Source organism: Alligator mississippiensis, chromosome 8 (genome assembly GCF_030867095.1).
Source record: "Alligator mississippiensis isolate rAllMis1 chromosome 8, rAllMis1, whole genome shotgun sequence".
In the NCBI taxonomy this organism is placed as follows: Eukaryota; Metazoa; Chordata; order Crocodylia; family Alligatoridae; genus Alligator; species Alligator mississippiensis.
The window spans coordinates 67,181,230-67,202,136 of record NC_081831.1 but is presented as its reverse complement, the minus strand read 5'-3'; the positions used below and the strand labels follow the sequence as shown (position 1 = coordinate 67,202,136).

Genomic DNA, 20,907 nt, shown 5'->3' with positions numbered 1-20,907 from the left:
AAAGAAAAAAAAAATCCTCTCTCAGGCCAATGGCACTGGCCTGTGGTAATATATCCAGAAGTGCTCCAGTATCTGCTTTCCAGTCAAAATTGGTGCTGGGCATGAGGTACAACTGCCAAAGAAAGGAAGTGCTTCCTCCATCCAGGGGTTAATTTGGGCAGACAGCTGAGGACACAACCCTTTACCAGCAGGAGATCAGAGAAGAGAGACTAATTGTGGGGGTGAGGGCAGGTCTGGGGGTGAGTCCGATGCTTCCCATGGAGAGCCCCCTCCCTCCTCCTCCTCCACCGCAGGCTTCCCAACCGCTGGCACAATGCAGGGAAACTCCTGGTCATCTGAGCGGAGGAGACCAAGGCTGACAGGGATTTTAATCCTAAAAGTTTTGAAACTGTTTTTGATATAAAATTTTCAAAGGAAAAAAAAAGAATCCTTAAGTTTTTCCAAGAAAAATAAAAAAGTTGTTTAAGTTAAAACTGGTTATTGGTTTTGTTAAAAAGACTGGGTGTCAGCATTCTCCCCCTTCCCTTCCCCCCCAAACGAGGAAATCCTTAACTACTGTAAGAATTTAATGGGATCTTAAAATTTCCTTAAAAACAAGGCACTAGCATTTTCCAGCCGACTCTCCCACTGTCTTATCCGGACAGCACCTTTCATCACCGGCTCTCAGATCTCTTCTCACAGGGTCGGGGAATGTCCTACATGGTCCCTTAGGTCACTGCGCAGACAGAGGAAGAAAGCAAGAATCTCTCCTGACAGTGCATGGCCCACCTATGCAAGGCAAGGCATGGGCACCAGCATAGGCAACTGGTAGGGAGTGCACGTGCCCCCTGACAGGGCCTGTGCCCTCCTGACACTGATGCTGTTGGTAGGGCTGGTGCCCCCCTGACAGGGCCACCACCGGTGGCAGCTTAGCAGGTGTCCCCTCAGATTCAAGAGGCACCAGGCACTCATGGGTGCTGGGTCCACCTTACTTGGGGGGGGGGGAAGAAGGGAGGCATGTGCCCCCCCAGAGATCAGTCAGCAACCCAGAAGGTAAAGGGACTGGAAAATGGGAACAGGGAGTTTGCTACGTGACACAGCAATCGGCCAGTTGGATTGATTTATATTTCATCACAAAAAAAAGGAAACAGTTTTAACTTTTTGAAAAAAAAAAAAAAAGTTTTCTTTCTTCAAAAAGTAAGTGTCTTGCATTTCATGACGTACCCAGAGGAGGGCATAACGTCTCAAGAAGCGAAATAAAATTGAGAGGAGTTCTAAGACGCATGCAAATTTAGAATAAGTTCTCATCGGTTTAAGGAGATATTCCAGGGGCAATTAAGCCTTTCCAGCACAGCAAGTTCCCAGCAGGAACCAAGCGCCAATGCTGTGCCGCAGTAACACCATGAGTGTCTGGATGTACTTTGAACCCATGACCTCATCCGGGCTGCTAACAGAATACCGCACACACATTGCTACTGCTGCACCAAAATAAATTCTCTAGTGAACAGTGCATGGAAGAGACCTGTCCTTTTGGCTCCCCAGTCCCCTCCTTGCCAAACTGCCTGAAGAATCTCTCTCTAATAGCAGCCTCAGCTCCCTGCCTCTGAATCCAGCCATGGTGGGGTGACTGCAGTGCAATTACATGATGCCTTTTGTCATGTATCAGATTCTTAATTCTGGAGTGCAACACCCAGTAACACCAGGCTGGCTTTGTTCCTCTTCCCTGGAGAGGTTTTTTTAAACAACAAAAAACAAGTAATTAAATGTCTGAGTAGCCAAGCTCTTCTGCTAATCTGACAGGGACTTGCAAAGAGAGCGCATGATCTTCCTTCTTGCCTGGACACCTGCAAGCAACACCCCCCACACCCACTAGAATTCCTCTCCTTATCAAAGCAACCCCCACCCGACAGAGATCTCTATAGACACAGCCTCCTAAGTAGCAATTTTGTCTGGAAAAGCCAACATAGGGTTTTAGTATGCGATTATGTTGACCACTTGCTTAAAACAGACCACACCAGCTGGGGTGTTTTCATCTTTCTGTAGTAAAGGTCCAGGTGACAGCAAAAACTGTAAATAAGGATACTGATATTTGGCATTTACCATATTTATTCAATTAGAAGATGAGGTTTTTTCCCCCCACATTTAGCATGGGGGAAAAATCCTCTGGGTTTACAATCGAGTATGAGGCTGTAGGGGCAGGGGTTAGGGATGGAGCTGGAACCACATCTACTGCCTGCCCCCTGCTGCCTCTACACACCAGCCACTCCTCCTCCGCGGCCCCACAATCCCCCCTCGCCCCCCCACTCTGTGTTGCTTCTCCCCCTCTCTCCCCGCCTCTGCTGCACTTCTCCTTTCCTTTGCTCCTTGCCAGCAGGCGTTATCCTTGCTGCATCCTGGAGCACAGAGCATATGCTCCAGCCCTGTAGCAGCAGGGGGCATGGACCCAAGCCTGCAGGGGGGAGGGAGAGGTGCAATGTGGAGGGGGAAAAAGGTGGGGAGACAGAGGAAGGGAAATTAGGGCAGCCAGAGGCTGCAGGGGGAGGCAGGCACAAGGGGGTGGGGGACAGGACAGACAGCAGGAGGATGCCTGGCTCTCACTGCCTCTACACTGCTTGCTCCCTACCACCTGCCTCATTACTACCACCACACCTGTCCTACCACGTGCCCGACTGCTTCCTGCACTGTCTGTCCCCAACTGTCTAACCCATTTTTACCTCCATCACCACTTTTCCCCGCTCCCTGCGTCTTAGGAGGCACTGTGTAGGGGCCGGAGTCCAGACAAGGATTAAGCCACATAATTCTCCAATAATTAGATTCCAGACATGGAAAAGTTATACATATAATTTCCCATGTATGAAATCTAATAATTGAGGGGGGGGAGGGGGGATCTTATATTTTGGTAAACATGGTATGTACTCTTTGCACAGCCAAAGCATGGGATAAAACCTGGTACATTCAGCCCCACACCATCCTGGTGGAAATGCATTATGATCCCTGACAAGGAAGAACATTCAGCAATTTGCCCAAGACCATGGAGAGAGTCACTGTCATTGCTGGGTTTATTGGTAAGGTGTTTCTGGCTCCCCCTTCTACATGCCATAAGACTAGGTCCGTCTCTGAAGAGGTGCCTATGGGGAAGCTATTTTCACCAAGGTCAATTAATTAGTCAGTCAATGTATTAAACAGAGTCTTTGAAGAATATGGAGACGTGGGAGGAAGGTCATTCCACACAGGGAGGAGAACAGAAGAATTAGTCCTGTGTGGATACGAAGGAAGGCAGATTATTCCCCAAACGCCACTACACAGAACCAGCATACCCGCCTCCTCCAGTGCAGAGCCACTAAAGCCCTAGGACCGTTGCCTGCACAAGTGGGGGACGTACAGCTAACTCAACCTCCCATCCGAGACTTGGTAGACAAATGGCTAAAGCGTATTGCACAGTAGCCAATATCTGCCTAGCAGCAGCTCCCTGAAAACCTGGCCAGGTGGTAAAACTGGATGGATACCTGGAGGCTGCTTCAACTGTTCCTAGGCCTCAGTGGCTGGTGGAGCTTCACAGACTTAGGAAGGCACAAGTGGCTTAATCCTCGTCTGGACTCCAGCCCCTACACTGTGCCTCCTAGGATGTTTGGGGCCTTGTTTTCAGTGGTTTCATAATGTTACCCCATTTGGGGAGGAAAATCCCACAGTAAACAGGAAAATGCTGAAGAAATCCCTGCTTTTGTGCAGAACCCAGATTGCTATTTGCATAATGAAATTGCTTTCACTCCCCCCTCCCCCATGTTCATCTTTATCTCTTAATTGGAGAAGGTGAGCATACAGCAAAGAGAATTTCTCATTCTGCTTACTGAAATCCCCTGTATTTCAATATTCATGTTTGCAAGATGGACAGCATTGGGAAAGAGTCTAAAAACTACTCAGACAGAACCGGACTGGTTCCACCTGCCTTCCCTTGTCGTGTTTGACAAGAAAGTCGAGTCCTGGGGTGACACTGGGGGTGGGCATGGGAAGCAGAACAGTCTCTGGCTAGGGAAGTGTTCGGGCTTCTAGGAGAAAACAACCCAAAAGTCTGATGCTTGGAGATGATTTCCTAGTCCAAGTGGGGACCACGGCTAATAGGTCAAATACAACGCATTTACAGGCAGATTACTATGGGCCAGATCCTACTTTGCCTACCAGGGCCCTAAGTCCTTTTGGGTGTCCAGTGTGACCCTGTGCATCCCAGTTCTAATCCCTTCAAAGGAAAGCGAGCATTAGTGCACAGAGTGGGGGACCCTTCTCCTCTTTGAGTTTGTGAATTCATCTCAAGGCTGAGACAAAGGTGCCTTACAGAAGTGGAAGCACTCATAACTCTTCAGAGGCTTGAGGAGGCAGGAACAGAATCTCATTTAGACATCCAGTAATTAAATCCAGTTCTGGGCCTGTATCATTGAACTATAAAAAGGCACCTCTTACCCATATTTGTCCAAACAGATTATATCTTCCAGTAGAAAGTTGCATGGTCCAGCAAACCCGTAAAGGGTTTTAATTCCTTTTGATTTATTTGCTTATTTCAGACTATGACTAACTTTAGGAATGCAAAGGAAACTAACCATAAGCCCAAGTGCAAACAGACTGACAGACAAATAAAATAAAGTCAGTGACTTGAAGTTTATATACATTAGCAGGAGCCAGAAAAGAAGGATGTGACATTTGGTTCCTATTAAGGCAGATACTAATAAAACAGCACATGGACATCAGCACAAATAACCACATACTAATTGCAACCAGTCAGGCAATGGTTTCTGCCTTAAAACATTAAGTCCCTGGAGTGAAACCCTGGCCTCACTGAAGCCAACAGCAAAATTCCCACCAACTTTAGCGTAGCCAGGGCTTCACTCCTAGTTTGCATTACCAGTAAAGGAAGAGTGAAGTCCTCCACTAATGTGGTACCTGGGCCCTATCCACATCTGGGTCTGAGAGAGGGACAAGGAAAAGGGCATCTTAACATCTTTAGACCCCCCAAAACACAAAGGAACAAGGAGAATGAAAGTTTCTCTTCCTTTTTAGGCATAGCACCTATCCTTCCTCAGGAAAACAGGCCCTTTTCCTGTCCATCCTGTCTTATTCCACTGTGGAGGTGGTTTCGGTATGCTCTCTCAGGTTTGCTTGTAGTATCCCTCTTTAAATAGCTTGAGGGCCTTCTGCCCGACTGCAAAAGCCACCAGCAACACTGTATAGGTGCAAATGTGTGTATTTCCATGTAATTAGTACATGCGGTTATTTGGAACTCGGGTCTATACAGTTTCCTCCGATTCCTAATGTGCATAGAAAGTAAGGGCAATGCTTGAAGTTCAGACCAAGTCTCTGTGAACAGGCAGTATTTGCTATATACAAATAAAGGGAAGATGCTGCAACCTGCTAAAATGGCTGCCAACTCGCTCTGACCTCAGCGGCAGCAGAAGGTGTTCAGTAGCTTTTGGGATTTTTCTTACACTGAGAATTATGCTCACAGAGCACGATTTTGCAACTCAGCCCACGGGAGCCTGATTACCTGCTGCATCACATTTCCTTGCTGATACACCCACAGCTCTCCTCATCCCTAGTCCCTGCCCTCTGTCAGAGGAGCTATATGGATACATTGAAGCACAATACTTCATATCAACTACTTAAAACTGTGTAGGATTAGCAAGAAATTTCCCCTCTAGGCACTGGGGTTTCTTTCCCTATAGAATTTAATTAGGATTTAAAAGAAGTTCTCCAAAAAACTTGCGAGTCATAAAAATAATTGTGGAAAGAAGGAAGTCTTTCCCATAGTTATTGGAACTGGTCTATAGAAGATAACTTATCTACTGTAGAATTTTAATAAAAAACTAGATCTCACTTTCTGTAGAGATTTTCTGTAAGCACACCTTCTTGTGACAACTGACACAGTGCACCATCACAGAGGGGACACTGGGCTATGGGGACTCTGGGTCTGTTCCTGTATGGTAGCTCCCAGGTTTCTTTAAAGGCTCCCTGAATTGGAAAAGAAAGAACAAGTCCTATTGCACTGTTCTGCTATTTTTCACTCCAGAGTAGGCCACACAGATACATGCATCTGTAGCTCAATCCAGGGAGCATTCTATTGGATGTTCTGTTACAGGTAAGCAAGGTTCTTTGGGTAAATCGGATACCTTTGATTAGACCAACTAAAATAGTTGGAAGAATTTTTCTTCGCAAGCTTTCAGGTTCAAAACACCCTTCTTCAGGCAGAGGGAGCAGTTGTTTTGTGGTCTCCTGGATAGGATGGAAGCCAGTATGTAAGAATGCAGGTCAGTGAAAATGCAAATGCCTGACAGTGAGGGTCAGAAAGGTAGAGAGACAATGTGGGGGGGGGGGGGGAGGGGAATGGTGATCTGGTGATGGACTGTAACTGGTAAATTGTAGAGAGGTTACCTGGGGTATCAAATGGTAAGCAGGTTATAATGTGCCAGAAATCCAATGTCTATTTAGTCCATGATTTTTTGTATCCAGTAAATTGATGAAGTGAAGTGAAGTTCATAGGCTTGTCTGCGAAAGGTGTTTTGTAAATTCTCTTTGAAGATTAGAACTAAGAGTTTGGAGAGAGAGTGGTTATCTTGTGAGAAATGTGCACCCACAGGTTATTGGGTATTTCTGTCTTTGATAGATTTGATGGGTGCAGGTGTAAGATTCAGGAATGGTGATGGTTCTGTTGTGGGGTATAGTTATTGTGGGAGTGTTGGAGATATGTCTGCAGGTTTTACATTTCTTGTTATGGCATGGTCTGGATCCATTTGATGCGTTTTGGGTCATAGGAAGTTTGCTTCTGGTGATGAGCTTGGCAAGGTTTGGCACTTGTTTAAAGGCTAGGATGGGCGAATCTCGAAAGATCTCTTTAAGAACTTGTGGGTTCACATTTCTCACAAGATAACCACTCTCTCTCTCCAATCTCTCAGTTCTAATCCTCAAAGGGAATTTACAAAACACCTTTCACAAATGAGCCTACTAGCTTCACTTCATCAATCTACTAGATACAAAGAATCATGGACTAAATATAGACACTGGATTTATGGCACGTAACCTGCCTAACATCTAATACCCCAGGTTAACCTTTCTACAATTTACCAGTTACAGTCCAGCACCAGATCACCATTCCCCTTCCCCCCCCCCATTGCCTCTTAACCCTTCTGACCTTCACCGTCAGGCATTTGCAATTTTATTAACCTGCATTCTTGCATACTGGCTTCAGTCCCATCCAAGGGAGCACAAAACAAATGCATATGCTCCCTCTGCCTGAATAAGGGTGTTTGTACCCAAAAGCTTGCAAAGAATTCTTCCAACTGTTTTAGTTGGTCTAATCAAAGATATCAGCTTCACCCAAAGAACCTTGTCTGCCCATGTCCTTAGACCAACATGTTTACAACTGACACCCCTGTTAAAGGAATTAGACAGCACAGATGTAAATGGAAGCAGGGGTAGAGTGACTCCATATTATTGTTTTTTATTGAAGAGCTATAAAAAGAGCTGAAAGTACATTTTACCTACGTGTTGTAAAGCCCTATTTACAGTTTAGACAGTAATTTGACATTGAGCAGATCTCCTGGCAGGATTTCTATTTCTATCCTGGAAGTAGAATGGGAGGGGGGAAAAACGAGGCTGGCTCTGCAAATTACATTTATGAGCCGAGAGAGGAGAATGGCAGTTCACAAAGGCTAGGGACAGACATTACACATAAACTGGCTGAAGTGATCAGAAACTGGTTTAAACCTGTAACAGAACAGACATTCAGTGCATATAAACCAGTTTCAAAATGGCTAAAGCCAGTTTGAGATAAACTTGGTTGAATGTAGTATCAGACTTGACTGATTTGGCTTGAACTGTTTTATGCAATGTCTGTCCTAGACCCCTTCCTGGTTTAAGATAAACCAGACTTCCCCAGCATCCCAGCATGCTCTCTGGGCTGGGCAGGGCTATCTGCTCCACAGCAGGGCTGGCCCCTCCCCTCTGCTCCCTGGCTGCAGCTCCGGCAGGGAGGAGGGAGAAGAGCCCCCCCAGCACCAAGCAGGGCCCCCCTCCCAGCCCCATGGTGGTGGGGGGAGGGAGGAGGGGGAAGAGTTCCCTCTGGGGACCGGCAGCCCTGTGTGCCCAGATTGCTCCCAGCTGTCAGGGAGCCGCTGGGGTCTGGCCATGCCTCCCCCCAACCTCAGCTCAGATTCCCCATGGAAGGGAGGGCTACTCTAGTGCCCCTGGGCTTCTGGCTTGAGACACAGAAGGCATGTGCTGAACATCTATCCGCTTCCAAACTGGTTCACTCTCTGCAAGTTAGACTAACCAGCAAAAACTGAATCAATTCAGGCTCAGGCTTTTTGAATGTCTGTCCTTATCCAAAGTGATTCTGCCAACCCTTGCAGATGAGCAGCAGAAGTTGGGTTTCATTCACTAGGAATGGCACAAGTTACCTTTGGTCGTTTCCACTCCACTCTCCCAGGCAGATGTCTCTCATAGAATAGGGATTCGTCTGATGCTGGAAACTCGGGATCTTCAAAGAGGTTCCTTTGTTTGAGACACTGCTGCTTGAGCGTGTGATATTTCTGATCTTTGAACAATTTCAGTGATGACATATTCCTCTATTTAGGGTAGATAAAGATTGTGTCCGTTTAGAAGCTTAAGTCATTTTAGATGATTCTCCTCCCTACACTCTATCATCCTTTGATAAACAGCACCTAACAAGTAGCTCTAGGCAAAATTAACTGCCAATCTTGGATAAAGGTGGGTTTGCAAATTAAATTAGACTGGGAGTAGATAGCAAAGTTTTAAAACAAAATAATTTCTACACAGTAGGATAATAGGTCGTAACATTGAGTAGGAGAGAACCAGGAAGGCAACTCTTCAGGAAGACAATTCTGGACTGGGAGATGTGAGAAGACACACTTCCTTCTTTTTTTTTTTTTGGATTCTCCTGGGGCCGAAAGGTAATTTAGGAGCAGTCTGGGTCTGAGCTGCTCTGGGAAGGCTCTTTTCTTTTTTTGGTTGACTAGCCCTCTTCTTCTACATTTGTGTGCAAGGGTGAAGAATAGTGACAGGTAGATCAGACTTCCAAAACTATCTTTTGCAATTTAAGTCTATATGCTTTGGCTGTTTTTGCCATCTTTGCTTTTTTTTTTTTTTTAATTTAAAAACTAGTTAATGGAGTTTCCTGGCAAAAGTGTTCATAGAAGCAGCATATAGTTGCAAATATTGTTGGGGAATTAGGAAGCTTGTTTCTATACTTACTTTGATTGCAAGAATTAAGAGTGTCCTTTCTAGGAATATGAACCTGTCATGTATTTTAGCTGACCAATCATACAGCTCAGCTAGTAGATGCATGTTCCTCAGCAATTTTATTACAAGTTACAGACCAAATAACATTTGCAGAGTTTATCTGAGCTCTTGAAACACCAAACACCATTTTTCTATAGATCTGTTTGAGGAAGTGGACAAGAAACTGAACTCACTCTGGAATGAGCTTCTATGGCAAATTCTTGGTTTAGGTTTCCCCTTCAGTTTTCAGAAACGTATCCTCTTCTTGCCTTGAAGTGATCTACAACAGTAAGATGCAGATTTTTTACTTCATCAGTAAGAATATCCTCCTAGAAGGTTATATGGCAAATGACACATGACAGGGCATTACGGTATCTTGGTGGTCCTCCTCTTAAGTGCTCCCACTAGAGTGAAATTAGCAGTCTGATGTACATTTTTCCGTTATTTGCATATGTACCAAAGCTGGCCCAATAGATACAACTAGGCATGGCAGGTTTCCTTTAAAAGCCAAAACCATCTACTTTGTGTTGCTGTTACACCGCATCTGTAGAAGCTAACACTTGTCAAACAAGAGAATTACAATCCAGTAGATATTTAAAGCTTTCCCTGGGTCAAATCCTGAAATGTCTGCTTAACAATTTACTCATACAAAGCTTCAGCTGACGACAAATGAGAATTTTGCCTGAGGATTTTGTGTGAAATCCTGACACAGTAGAAGTCAATAGACAAAAACTTCCACTGATGTAAAAAAAAAAAAAAATTGGATCAAGGTTTAGACAAGCAATCTCTTATAGACTATGCTTTCTTCTCTATCAATAGGAGAACAGCCTTTGGAAAAAAACAAAAACAAAAAAACCCCCCAACCAATACATAAATTAGCTGCAAAGAGGCAAGAAATAGCTCAGTGCAACAACACCATTTCTAAACAAGTTTCTTTTTTTCTTAAGAGCCATTTTCTCATTAATTAACCCGAAAAACCACATTGTAACAAGATACGTTATTTGGCAGATGGCCTCCAAGATTAGTAAAGATAAGTAGATTGATTCACACCTCCCCCACCCCATTCTTCAAAGTCAAGTACAGAATAATTTGCCAATTATAAAGAGATCGCTGAAGGAAAAAAAAAAAAATAGTTACTCTAGTTTGCTTGGAATATAGATTACAGCATGACAACACTCACTGGCACTTCCTTCCATTAGAAAGTCTCCACTGACTAATGACGATCCCAAAGAGCAAGTTAATTTGCAAGAGATACAGTTGTTTGCAAAACAGCTCTGGGGTGACAGGGTTATTCAACCGTCATTGCATAATTTGCAAAGATAGGTTCATACTGACCCCTTCCCTTTTCCCTCTTTGGATTGGACATTCCAGTCTTTTCAGGATTAACATCCCTCCCCCACAACCAGTATGGCCCAATATATAGAATAAAGTTGTAAACCAAACAGCATAAAAATTAAACCAAGCAAAACACAGACAAGGGCTATTCTTTCTGGACAAGACTGCAGGAGGTATGGAAGTTATGGGAATGCCACCCTCCCCTTTCAAGGGATAGCTCGGTAACGAGAGCACTCATCTGGAAGCAGGAGATCGCGGCTCAGTTTTGTCATCTGTCTGAGAGGCATCTGTACTCCTCATCTCCCGTGTGCCTGAGGAGCACCCTTACTACCACACCATAGGCTAATCAGGGTGGGGGACTCCTGTCCCCCTCAAAGCTGTGATATGGGGCAAGAAGGATCAGGAAAGGATGCATGGGGCCACAAGGAACAGGAGGGAGAGTGACTGTAGTTTAGTTATTCGGGCCCTTGCATTGAAGGCAAGGCTCTGGTGTCCTGGACCCTGCTCTCCAGATGAGTTTTGGATTCCTTGTGCCTTCTTGACCAGCACCCTAACTACTAGGCTACAGTCACACTCTTTCCTGCTCTTTCTGGCTTAGCAAATCTTTTCAGCGCAGTAGCTTCCCCGCCCATCTCCTTGGTTAGCCGCTGTAAAATGCACACATCTTACATTGTCAGCTGCACGTTCTAATATATAAAGCAACTCTTGGCAACATCTCTCCACTGCCTTAGAGGCTGCCTACTCCATCATGTAATAGCAAACATAAGCCACACACAGGGTAATGAGTAGTTCCCAAAATATATTACTACAGTTTGGCGAGCCTCCAAAGAACAGTGATATAGCCTCCCCTCCTTGACTTGCTCAAGCTGCAAGATAGCTCTGCACTTTTACGTGGTTTAGACTCTCCAAGCTAAGCTCTCTGTCCCTGCTAAGGGAGCTCAGATTTGCTCCCATGACTAAAATAATAATCGAATGTCAGACATGGAAACTTAGGTTTGGAGCTTCTGTTGAAATCATTTGGGACAGGAGAAGCTCAGCACCGCTAAGAAGCTGGCATCAGGAGTGAAGGAAGCTTTTTCCTAACCTGCTCCTTTCAGCAAAACTCCCATTAGGAACTCCCCTCCCCTCAGCAGCCTGGACAGGGAAGGACCTGCGGTTTTCCCCCCTCCATGATAAGCCTCCACTCACATGGCCCCCTCTTCTCCTTTTAACTGCAAAAAGAGTTTAATATTTACTTACACTGACTATTGAAAGATGCTCCCCCCCAACTGGAGCAAGCACGCAGCTAAATCATATTCAGCATAGCTGTAAATGTAGACTCCTGGCACTCTTAGCAGATTTGTTTTAAAGGGACACTGACTTGAAACCTAATGGAGAGCTGAGAATAGTTTCAGATACTCCTGCTGCCTTCCAGTGCCCCTGCCAACTTGTGTGTTCTTGCAATCATTTTCTTTTTTTAATTCCCCCTCCCCCCCAGTCCTTTCCTTTGTACCTATGCACAAGGCCACAAAAAACCAACCAAACAAAAAAAACCCAAACACTGGAAGGTAATGAATGGTCTTTACAGAGGAAACTATGAAAATTACACTCTAACTGCTACAAACACTCACAGGGTTACAGGACAGCATCCTCAGTTTTCAGATCTGTCTATAGGTCACCAAGTATGAAGCATCTTAGAAAGCCTGAGTGTGAAGTAGGATTATTAAGAAGCAACTGGTGCTTCTTCAGCATCAGCATGCACAGTTATTTCGTTTGATTTACAGAAGCACTCTCTCAGTAGAGGTTCCAGAAAGCTGAAAAAGCAATTCCTTCTCCCCATCCCACCCAGTCAAAGCAAGTACTTTGAATTCTGCAGGCAAACATCTTTCCAGTTGCATGCGGCGAGCCCTGCATTCTAATTTCAATCTCTCTTCAGGCCCAATTTGTTGTAAATACATCGGGGAGATTATACAGAGATACAGAGCCCTGTCCTCCACAAGGATATCAGAGCAACTTTCACGCACAAGCCAATACTAAGAAGTTCTGAAGTTTGGATAAGAGCTCTGCCCCCTGTAGCGCGATTCTGCAGGGGAGCTTACAGAACCAAAACTTTAGGACATCTTCATCCTATGCCCCTTTGAACTGCACCCTGATCTTTTGACATCACCCCATATGCTTTCCTAGGAACTGGAGTAAAATCTTGGTCGGCTGAACTTTTAAGGATTTGAGTAAATTGCATGTAAGTAGCACTAGAGCCCTGGTTTTAAGTGGCTTCTGTCATTTTGTAGAACCCATGTCCAGATCTATATTTCACCCAGGGACAGTTTCTTCCAGTGGGTATGAGTAACCCTTAATAACACCCAAATTATTGAATGCTCCCTTCTATCTGGGAATCTGCATCTTGCTAGATGTTGTGTCAACATGTGCTTTCATTTCCCACTGATCAGAACACCTGCTTGATCACTTCCTACAATGCTGTGAGCAAAAGACCTGTAATGTAAAAACCACAGCTTTCTGTCGTTGTAACAAACAGCTCACACGCGAAGAACTCCTTCCACAGCGACCTGTTAGACCCCCAGTCCAGAAAAGTAGCACTGCAGCCAGAAGCCTGACGTCACTATATATTCTGACTAGTGTCCCTGCAAGATTACTAAAACAAAGAGCATACAGGAGAATGTTACCACTTGTCTTTTTTCGTTTGGTCAGAGATTTAAGACTTTTGACAATGGTCTGGATCAGTAGTAAAAGTTGGATAAATTCAAAGCCATTGTGAAATGTTCACATTGCCCGAGATGTTTCTGGAAAGGAGAACACTTGCATCTTGGATGATGCATAAACTGCAGCCTGTGCTCTGTGGGTAACTAAATGGACACAGCGTGTTAGTCCTCCTCTTGTTCCACAATAAGAATTCTGAATTTGAATTTTCCATTCAAAACACATGCTAGACCTTCTGAAAACCTCAAGGAATCTGGTATTTGTTCAGCACGTGTTTAAACTAGGGGAGTTTGACTGGACAAATCTTTTGGAAACCAGACACAAACAATAACTTATCTACCCTAATACACTCTGGGTGCCAAGCATTTTTAGCTGCATGATTTCACCGCCCCTATTGCTGCATGTCTGCAAAGGGAAAAGGAAAAAGCACAACCTACCTACTATATCCTGCCTTTTACTTGCCAAAGAATCAGTGTAATTTGGGCCAGGCAAGGGGATGGCATTGAACAGGCACAGAGATGCAGTACGAAGCCAAAGCGAACCACACAGAGGTGGCTGTTACCACAGGAAACTGCTCAGATTGTCCCCAATGCCCTTCAGTATTGGCATGCATAACTAGCAGGTTGCAAGAGAAAGCTTCACTAAAGGACTTGGGCTCAAGCAGGGCTGGATTGACACTTTAGTGGGCCCTGCACAAACAAGCTTGTGAGCCCCAGGCTGGTCAAGACCCACCTCCGCACCCTGGCGCTGCTGCCTGTGGGGAGCTGGGCTCGGAGCTACTGTTAGGAAGCAGTGACTGTGGTGGCAAGGCCGGTGGAGGGGAAGGGAAGGGAGGTGGACAGGGCCATTTGCACCCCTGCCACAGAGGGAAGGGGGCCACTCCCCCTGCAGCTCATGGCCCTAGGCATGTGCCTAGTTTGGCTATGCATTAATCCAGCCCTGGGCTCTAACACCCATCTGCTCTGCAGTGATAGCAGACAGTACCAGTGTGCAAACCAGTCCTTTTCTTTTTGAACTTGGAAGAAACAAATGGTCAATGCGTCCCCACCAACACGTTGCCTGGAAGCTAGAGGGAAGGTTCACGACACAAAGAACAGGCTTAGCTTAATAGCTCAGAAAGAATCAAAATATTGTTGACCAAGCTTACCTTTTAAGAGACACATTTGAGACACACAGGAACTCTATACCCACAGGGTCCAGTTCTTTCTTATTAGAGTAATCAGTGGTAGAAAAACCAAGGCTTGGCCCCTTTTACTTGTTAGCCTGGATTGGGTATTAGACACATGCTAATCAATCATCTCTTGAGTGAAAGGGTGGCATTTTAACTCCCACCCCTTTCTATGTATAGGGAGATACTCTTTAAGAAGTCACAAGCTAAGCTTGCAAACCACTCTGGGGTCCATTTAAGTGAAAAGGTACTGCATTACATTTCAAGCCCCTTAAAATGACTTTACACTACTCCAGTAGCTATTATCTCACTGCATGCTAATGCATTACTCAAGTCTGAGGGCATGAACAGGGGGAAAGGAGTTTTACAGGTGTAGTTAATGCCTAGTGATTACACTCTTCCTAGCGATTACACACAGATGGAAAGAGTCCAGCTAAACTGTGAGCCTAGAGTGAGTCGCTGGGCTGACAATTAGGGAAGAAAAAAGTCTTTTACAGGAAAAAATTTAGCAAGTTCACTCCCACACAGAATTATCAAACTCCAAGTCTTTTGTAGAGCCCAACCGCTCCAAGTTCCTAAAAAAAAAATACCAGAAAGAAATATTCTTAGATGCACTGATCTCTTTCTTTTCAATTGCCCTTTGTATGAAAGTTTATCATCACACAACTGCCTAGAAATGATCTGACAGCCACTTTTCTCCATCTGCAAAGAGAGTGAATTACTCACTGGGAAGTCTAAGGCTAGGGGCAGAAGTTACACATAAACCAGCTTAAGTGATCAGAAACCAGTTTAAATCTGTAACACAATGAAGTTCAGTGCACATAAACCACTTTCAAAATGGCCAAAACCAGTTTAAGATAAACCTGGATGGATGTAGTATCAGACTTAACTGATTTAGGTCAAACCAGTTTGTGGAACGTCTGTCCCAGATCCCCCCCCTCGATTCAAGTTAACTTACCCCAGCATCCCAGGATGCCTTGCAGCCCTGGGCTGGGCTGTCTGCTCCAGCAGAGCAGTGTGTGCCCCATGCATCTGCTCCCAATCCAGAGCAATATCACTGCTCCAGCTGATAAAAAAGGGGGTGGGGGGCAAAACCCTAGCACTGGACCCCAAGAAGGAAAGGAGGAAAGCCCTTGGAGACTTTCCCTCCATTCTTGCTTGGGGAGTGTGGCCAGGTCCAGGCTGGGCGGCCTGACTATGACAGGGGGTGGGGGGGGTGTTAACTTCCTTTACCCCTCCCTCCCCCCAACCCGGGTTCTGTTTGGCTGAGGTCGGGGGGAAGCTCTCATAGGCTCCCTCTACTGCAACAGGCAGTGGTGGCCAGGGGTGGATGGGGACAGGGGACTCAGATGGCTAGACTTGGCTGAGGCCTGGGCACACCCCCATCTCTGCTCGAGCAAGGGGCAGGTGAAGCCTCTGAGGGCTTCCCTCTCAGCTTCCTTCTGGCAGTGACTGGCAAGCTGGGAGGCATGCTTTAGTGTCCCCCCCACAGCTTCTGGCCTGAGCCACTGCAGGCATGTGGCAGCATTTCCAGAAACAAAAGTGAATGTCTGTTCACTTGCTTATCAGTTCAGTCTATGCAGTTTAGGCTAACCTGCAAAGATTGAATTGATTCAGCCTCAGGCTTTTTGACTGCCTGCACTTAGCCTAAGGGTTTTCATAAGACAGTCGTTTAATAAGATACATCAGGAGTCCTGGGAACAGGGAGCAGAACCAGGTTCCTGTTAAATTAGGCCTTCCCTAATTCCTGGGCAAGTGGCTTGACAAAGAAGCTGCTGTACAAAAAGGATGACACGAAAAACTCAGTGGCAGCCAACCTTTTTTATGAAGAGACTGCAATGGTAAGTACATGTTGCATGCTCTGAGAACACCTGTTGAATCAAGCTCCCAGGGAACTTATGACAAAGGAATACCTAGGTTTTGGATCCCAACTGGCTTTAGGTGTGAATCAAACACTAAGTGCATTTTTACATGTGTTGTTGGATGTGGTGCCGGGTACTTTAATTAGCAAGTTGCATCAATAAAAAGCATCCGCACATCATGTGCAGCAGCCTTAGCACACATTCCCACACTGAAAAAATGGCAGTGGGGTGCTCTGAACTAAAGCTCATAGACAGGTTTTATTTCAAAGTACCTCACTGCCATTTTGTCAGCGCGGAGACGTGCAGTGACACTGATACACATGACGTGTGAGGCTGCTGAAGCACATCAATTTCCATGCTTCAGCAGACTCAATTCATCGAGTCTGCTCTGACACGCTGGATTTCCAGTGCATTGGAGCAAGCTCCCCGCACGTGTGTAGGAGCCCTTAGCTATTCAGCTCATTCAAGCTTGGTAATTCTAGTTACGCCCAGAGAGTACAACTGGGAAATTTGGAAGTCAAAATAGTAATGTGCCTTTGGGGTTTAGATTTCTCCAAGATGAGCACCAAATGAGCCAGGAAATCCTGGATTACACCTTTGGATTTAGGGAGCTAAATTTTCCCATGAGTCTTACCTCAGGCATTGGAGTCCTTTTTCAGATTTAGCATTCCATTAAATGCTTCAGCCAAAAGTTAATATTAAAAAAAAAAAAAAGGTGCTGCTCAAATCAGCATTACGAAGGAAGAGACCATTAGGTTTAATGCTGTTGGGTGAGTGCAGGCAAATAAAGGCTTCCATTTATCATAGTGTTAATGGGCTATATCTGTTCTCCAACAGAGCACCTTCTAAAAGAAACATGCACACCTATGTCCTTTACATTTCCTGCATACGGCTTTGTGGAATCTCAGCTATTAGGAACACTGCATGAGAATATATACACAGAATTAAAGCATGCACATCTATCTAAGCTGAAGGCTTAATGAAATTTTAAGAAGCCTTTCAAAAATAATAGTTTTTCTTTTCAGCGGTCCTTTTCTGCTTTTGATTAAAAACAAAAAAGACAACGAGAATTTACATTTTCCTTTTTGCTTCCTGTTGCATTAACTGCAGCTATTTTTATACCACCATCAATGTGGAGCTGTGCATTTTATGCAAAATTCTATTTTAAGCAGATAAGTTATTCTCCTTTTAAGATATGGTTATTCTCTTTTTTATGGATGGGAAAACTGAGGTATGAGGTGCAAACAGGCCAGTTTTTAAAAGGTATTCAAATAGATGGGATTTTCAGAAGTGTTTGCCTTTAAGATATAAGTGCCTTACCCAATAGTCATAACAGTATTTTGGATTCACATTAGTCCTGGAGTCCAAGTAGTCCTTAAAACTATTAAGTTCTTGGTTAGGCAACAGATAGCTTTCTATGTTTAAACAATGATAGATTGTTGCTAACATCAATGAAAGCCAAGATGTGTCTAGCAAGCTGTGTAAAATATACCAAAAGCCATGTTTGTTGGTTCTTTCAAGACATTCTCTCTCTCAGGGTAACTAAGGAGGGAAGTTTGTCTTCACAATCCTAAAAAAATCCTGTTCCTACTCTCAGAGTTGCTCAGTTTTAAAGCCTGTGACTATATATGTTAACAAGTGGCTGCTTTAATACTCTTACATTATTCTGTAGAAACTTATCCTTGATTTCAGACACATGCACTTTAGGAGTTCTCTTTTAAAAAAAAAAAGAGGGACTCAAAATGCCCACTTGATCTGCAGGAAAAGTGGGAACCGACAGCACTTTCAGGTGCTCAGAGGAGGTTAAGTTCATCGCGTGAAATTGACAGAACAATGAGATTTCGGTTTCGGCTGTCTACCAGCGCTGGCCCTCGTCTGTTGTGTGTGTCTGCTCGCTAGCCACATTTGTAGAACAGAGTCCATTCAGTGTTAGACTGTAGAAATGCCGGTAGTGCTGTTTTTGCAATAAATCGTTTACAGTGAATGCTTAGCTCAGAGTTGAATATCAAATCCAGGATCACCTAAAGTATATCTAAGTCACAGCATTTTCTTCCTGTGCATGTCCAAGTGATTATTAATATAGAGAGTGCTGTTTTTGGTGACAAAGCAGAATATGCAGTAAATACAACTTTATATTAATGCTAGCACTTACCTGGATTAGCACGTCTGCTCCTGAGCCGTCAAGCACGTAAGACCTCCAAAATCAATACTGCAAACAGAGAGTCCTCTGGCTTCTTAACCTGAAAACTTTTTGGACTGTACCAAGATCAGATCCGAGGGGAGGCTCAGAGTAAGTTAAGGATGCCCCCCTCCAAACTTCTCTTGCAGTAATTAATTGTGAGTCATGCGGGAAAATGGGAAAATGCAGCTAGAACAAACCAGGATGTTTTATTCTGTCAGTTTATTGCTTGGTAAACTCTGCTAGCTGGAATTCTGGTAAAAATTGTGAAACAAGTTTTTTAAAGAGGCAGATAGGGGAAGGCAGTTTTGTAGGGATTACAGACATTCCTTTGTGGGAAATTGATTCTTTTGCACCATAAAAGCGATATGCACTGTTAGGTGACAAAGTTCCTCTGATAGACAAGGACATATGTTAACACCTTTGCTTGAGTTTTTTTGCAGTGCTTCTCTGCCAGAACAGTTAGAGGAGCAAAATAAAAGTTTCACTGAGCTCTGTAGTTTTGTGGAGCAGAAAAGCACAACATGCTTTCGGACACCTCTGTATTTTGGGGGTGTCCCCAAACCATAGTTCAATTTAGAGCAGCCTCTGGGGCTGCTCTAAATTATTTTGGTCTTGCATAGCCACTGTAAGCCATTATGCAAAGCCTGTTCTGGCCACAAGCTTTCACACTCATTTCAGGATATTGCAGGACTATCTCTGCTTCATAAGAGGAGTACCCCTTTTCTGGCCAAATTCCTGCCTGGAGAAGCCACTGGAGCAGCATAAAGTAGCTGTGACATGGCCTAGACCCAGGGCTTTAAGGAAGTAGATTACTCTATTGGTCTGTCTAGAGCTGGAAATAGGAACTCTTAGTTGTGGTCCTATCATGGACTTCCTGAATGAACCATCCCAGTTTACTGAAATGATGCCTCTATCTGCCCCCCCCCCCCCAAAAGAAGAATTATTCTGCTACCTTGCACAGGTGGCAGCATGATTCAGTTGTGTTCAAATAAACTTTTCCATTTACAGCTGTTGGCAGAAGTCCAGAGAAGGCCTTGAACTCCCTACCTCCACAGCCAACAGAAGGCAAATTAGCAGCTGGGACTCCTCCCACTATAGATACCCACCAGTCCTAAATCTCAGACCTGCAGTTTGCAGGAAAACTGGTAATGAGGCTCATCCCCATTGAAGGCCCCTAACCTGTGGAGGTACAATGTTCTGGTGTTCCTTGCTCTACCATGCTGCTGCAACCTTTTAGCAGTGGCTTTGTCCTTAGTGCAACAATCTGTACTGAATTCGTGCTGTCAGGCATCCTACTCTAGAGACCAAAGTATTATTTTTTCCCTCCCCAACTAGAGCGAAACCCAAGTGCATTAGCTGCATGGAAGATATTCTTTCATGAGCGAGGCACCTACGCCAGCCAACTAGCATGGGCTTGGTTTCAAGTTAGGCACACCAATGCTGTTTCATTATTATTGATCCAGTTCCTGATAGCTTTACATGTCTAATTGGATTCACTGCAGCTGAGCTACTTTTACTTGTGGGAGTCAGGCAGTAAGACTCTGCTCCATTAACAATGACATATATTTACCCACAGTGGCCCTGGTCTTCTGCAAACAAATGCTGAATGCTGTCAGTTGAACACTTTCCACCGGCTCTATGTTCATCAATTATTCATTTATTTGCATGGGGCAATTTGTTAATAAAACATAAGGTTATTTTCCAACAGAGATGCTCTTAAAGGCTGCACATGTGTTTAAGTACTTTCAATTTAAGCAGTTTTGTAGTGAGAAAAACCCCCAGGGGCAAAATTTGAAACTCAGTCAAGATTCACCTATGGTTTGACTGGTGTTCATAGTTTGGCTTTGAGAGTAGGGTGAGGAGTCAAGGATGCCAGTCTCTTGCATGTGCTTCTTTGAGAAGTTTGGACACATCTGAACAGGAAATTGCGAACACACCTCTTCCTGCATTTGACTGGATCCAGAACCTAGACGGGTTGGGGATCTGACCCCCTCCCCACTTGAATCTAATTTCAACCTTCCTCAATTGGTAGAAACACCCCATCCCATAGGAGTGGACAGGAAAAAGACAGTCCATAGAAAACTCCCAAACTATAAAGGGTTAACTTTTGCCCTAGCATCTTCACTTATTTCAGCTGGAGCTGCCTGCAGAGGGATTGGGTGGTCCCTGCACAAGTGTATCTGTAGGCAATATTTATCTTGAATAGAGTACTCAACATAATTTGTGACAAGAATTTCAAATATTATTAAGTAAACATACAAGGCCTGGCCCTGCTTCCAGTGAAAAACCTCCCTAATTTTAACCTCAACGGCAGGGTGAAGCCTCAGGAGGGAACCAGGACTGGAGTCTGAGCTGGTGCTTGCAAGCTGCCCAGAGGTCAAGGCAGGAAACTAGGCAAGACTATT

The 20,907-nt window shown here is 44.6% G+C and overlaps 1 protein-coding gene across 3 annotated transcripts in view; it reads right to left on the bottom strand.

The window, feature by feature from the left end:
- The window catches only part of CAPN6 (calpain 6), an 80,973-nt gene extending 62,300 nt beyond the window's left edge, over window positions 1–18,673 (bottom strand). Inside the window, exons 1-3 of one of the 3 annotated variants that reach the window (XM_014607161.3) lie at window positions 18,473–18,673; window positions 9,456–9,541; window positions 8,421–8,588 (exon numbers count right to left, since the gene is read on the bottom strand). In XM_014607161.3, the coding sequence (XP_014462647.2) occupies window positions 8,421–8,582 (162 nt within the window). In that variant the 5' untranslated portion in view covers window positions 8,583–8,588; window positions 9,456–9,541; window positions 18,473–18,673. Of the gene's footprint in view, window positions 1–8,420; window positions 8,589–9,455; window positions 9,542–11,835; window positions 11,990–14,437; window positions 14,744–18,472 lie in introns of those variants that run through there. The other 2 variants (XM_014607160.3, XM_019487821.2) reach the window with 2 other exon arrangements.
- Window positions 18,674–20,907: the final 2,234 nt, after the last annotated feature.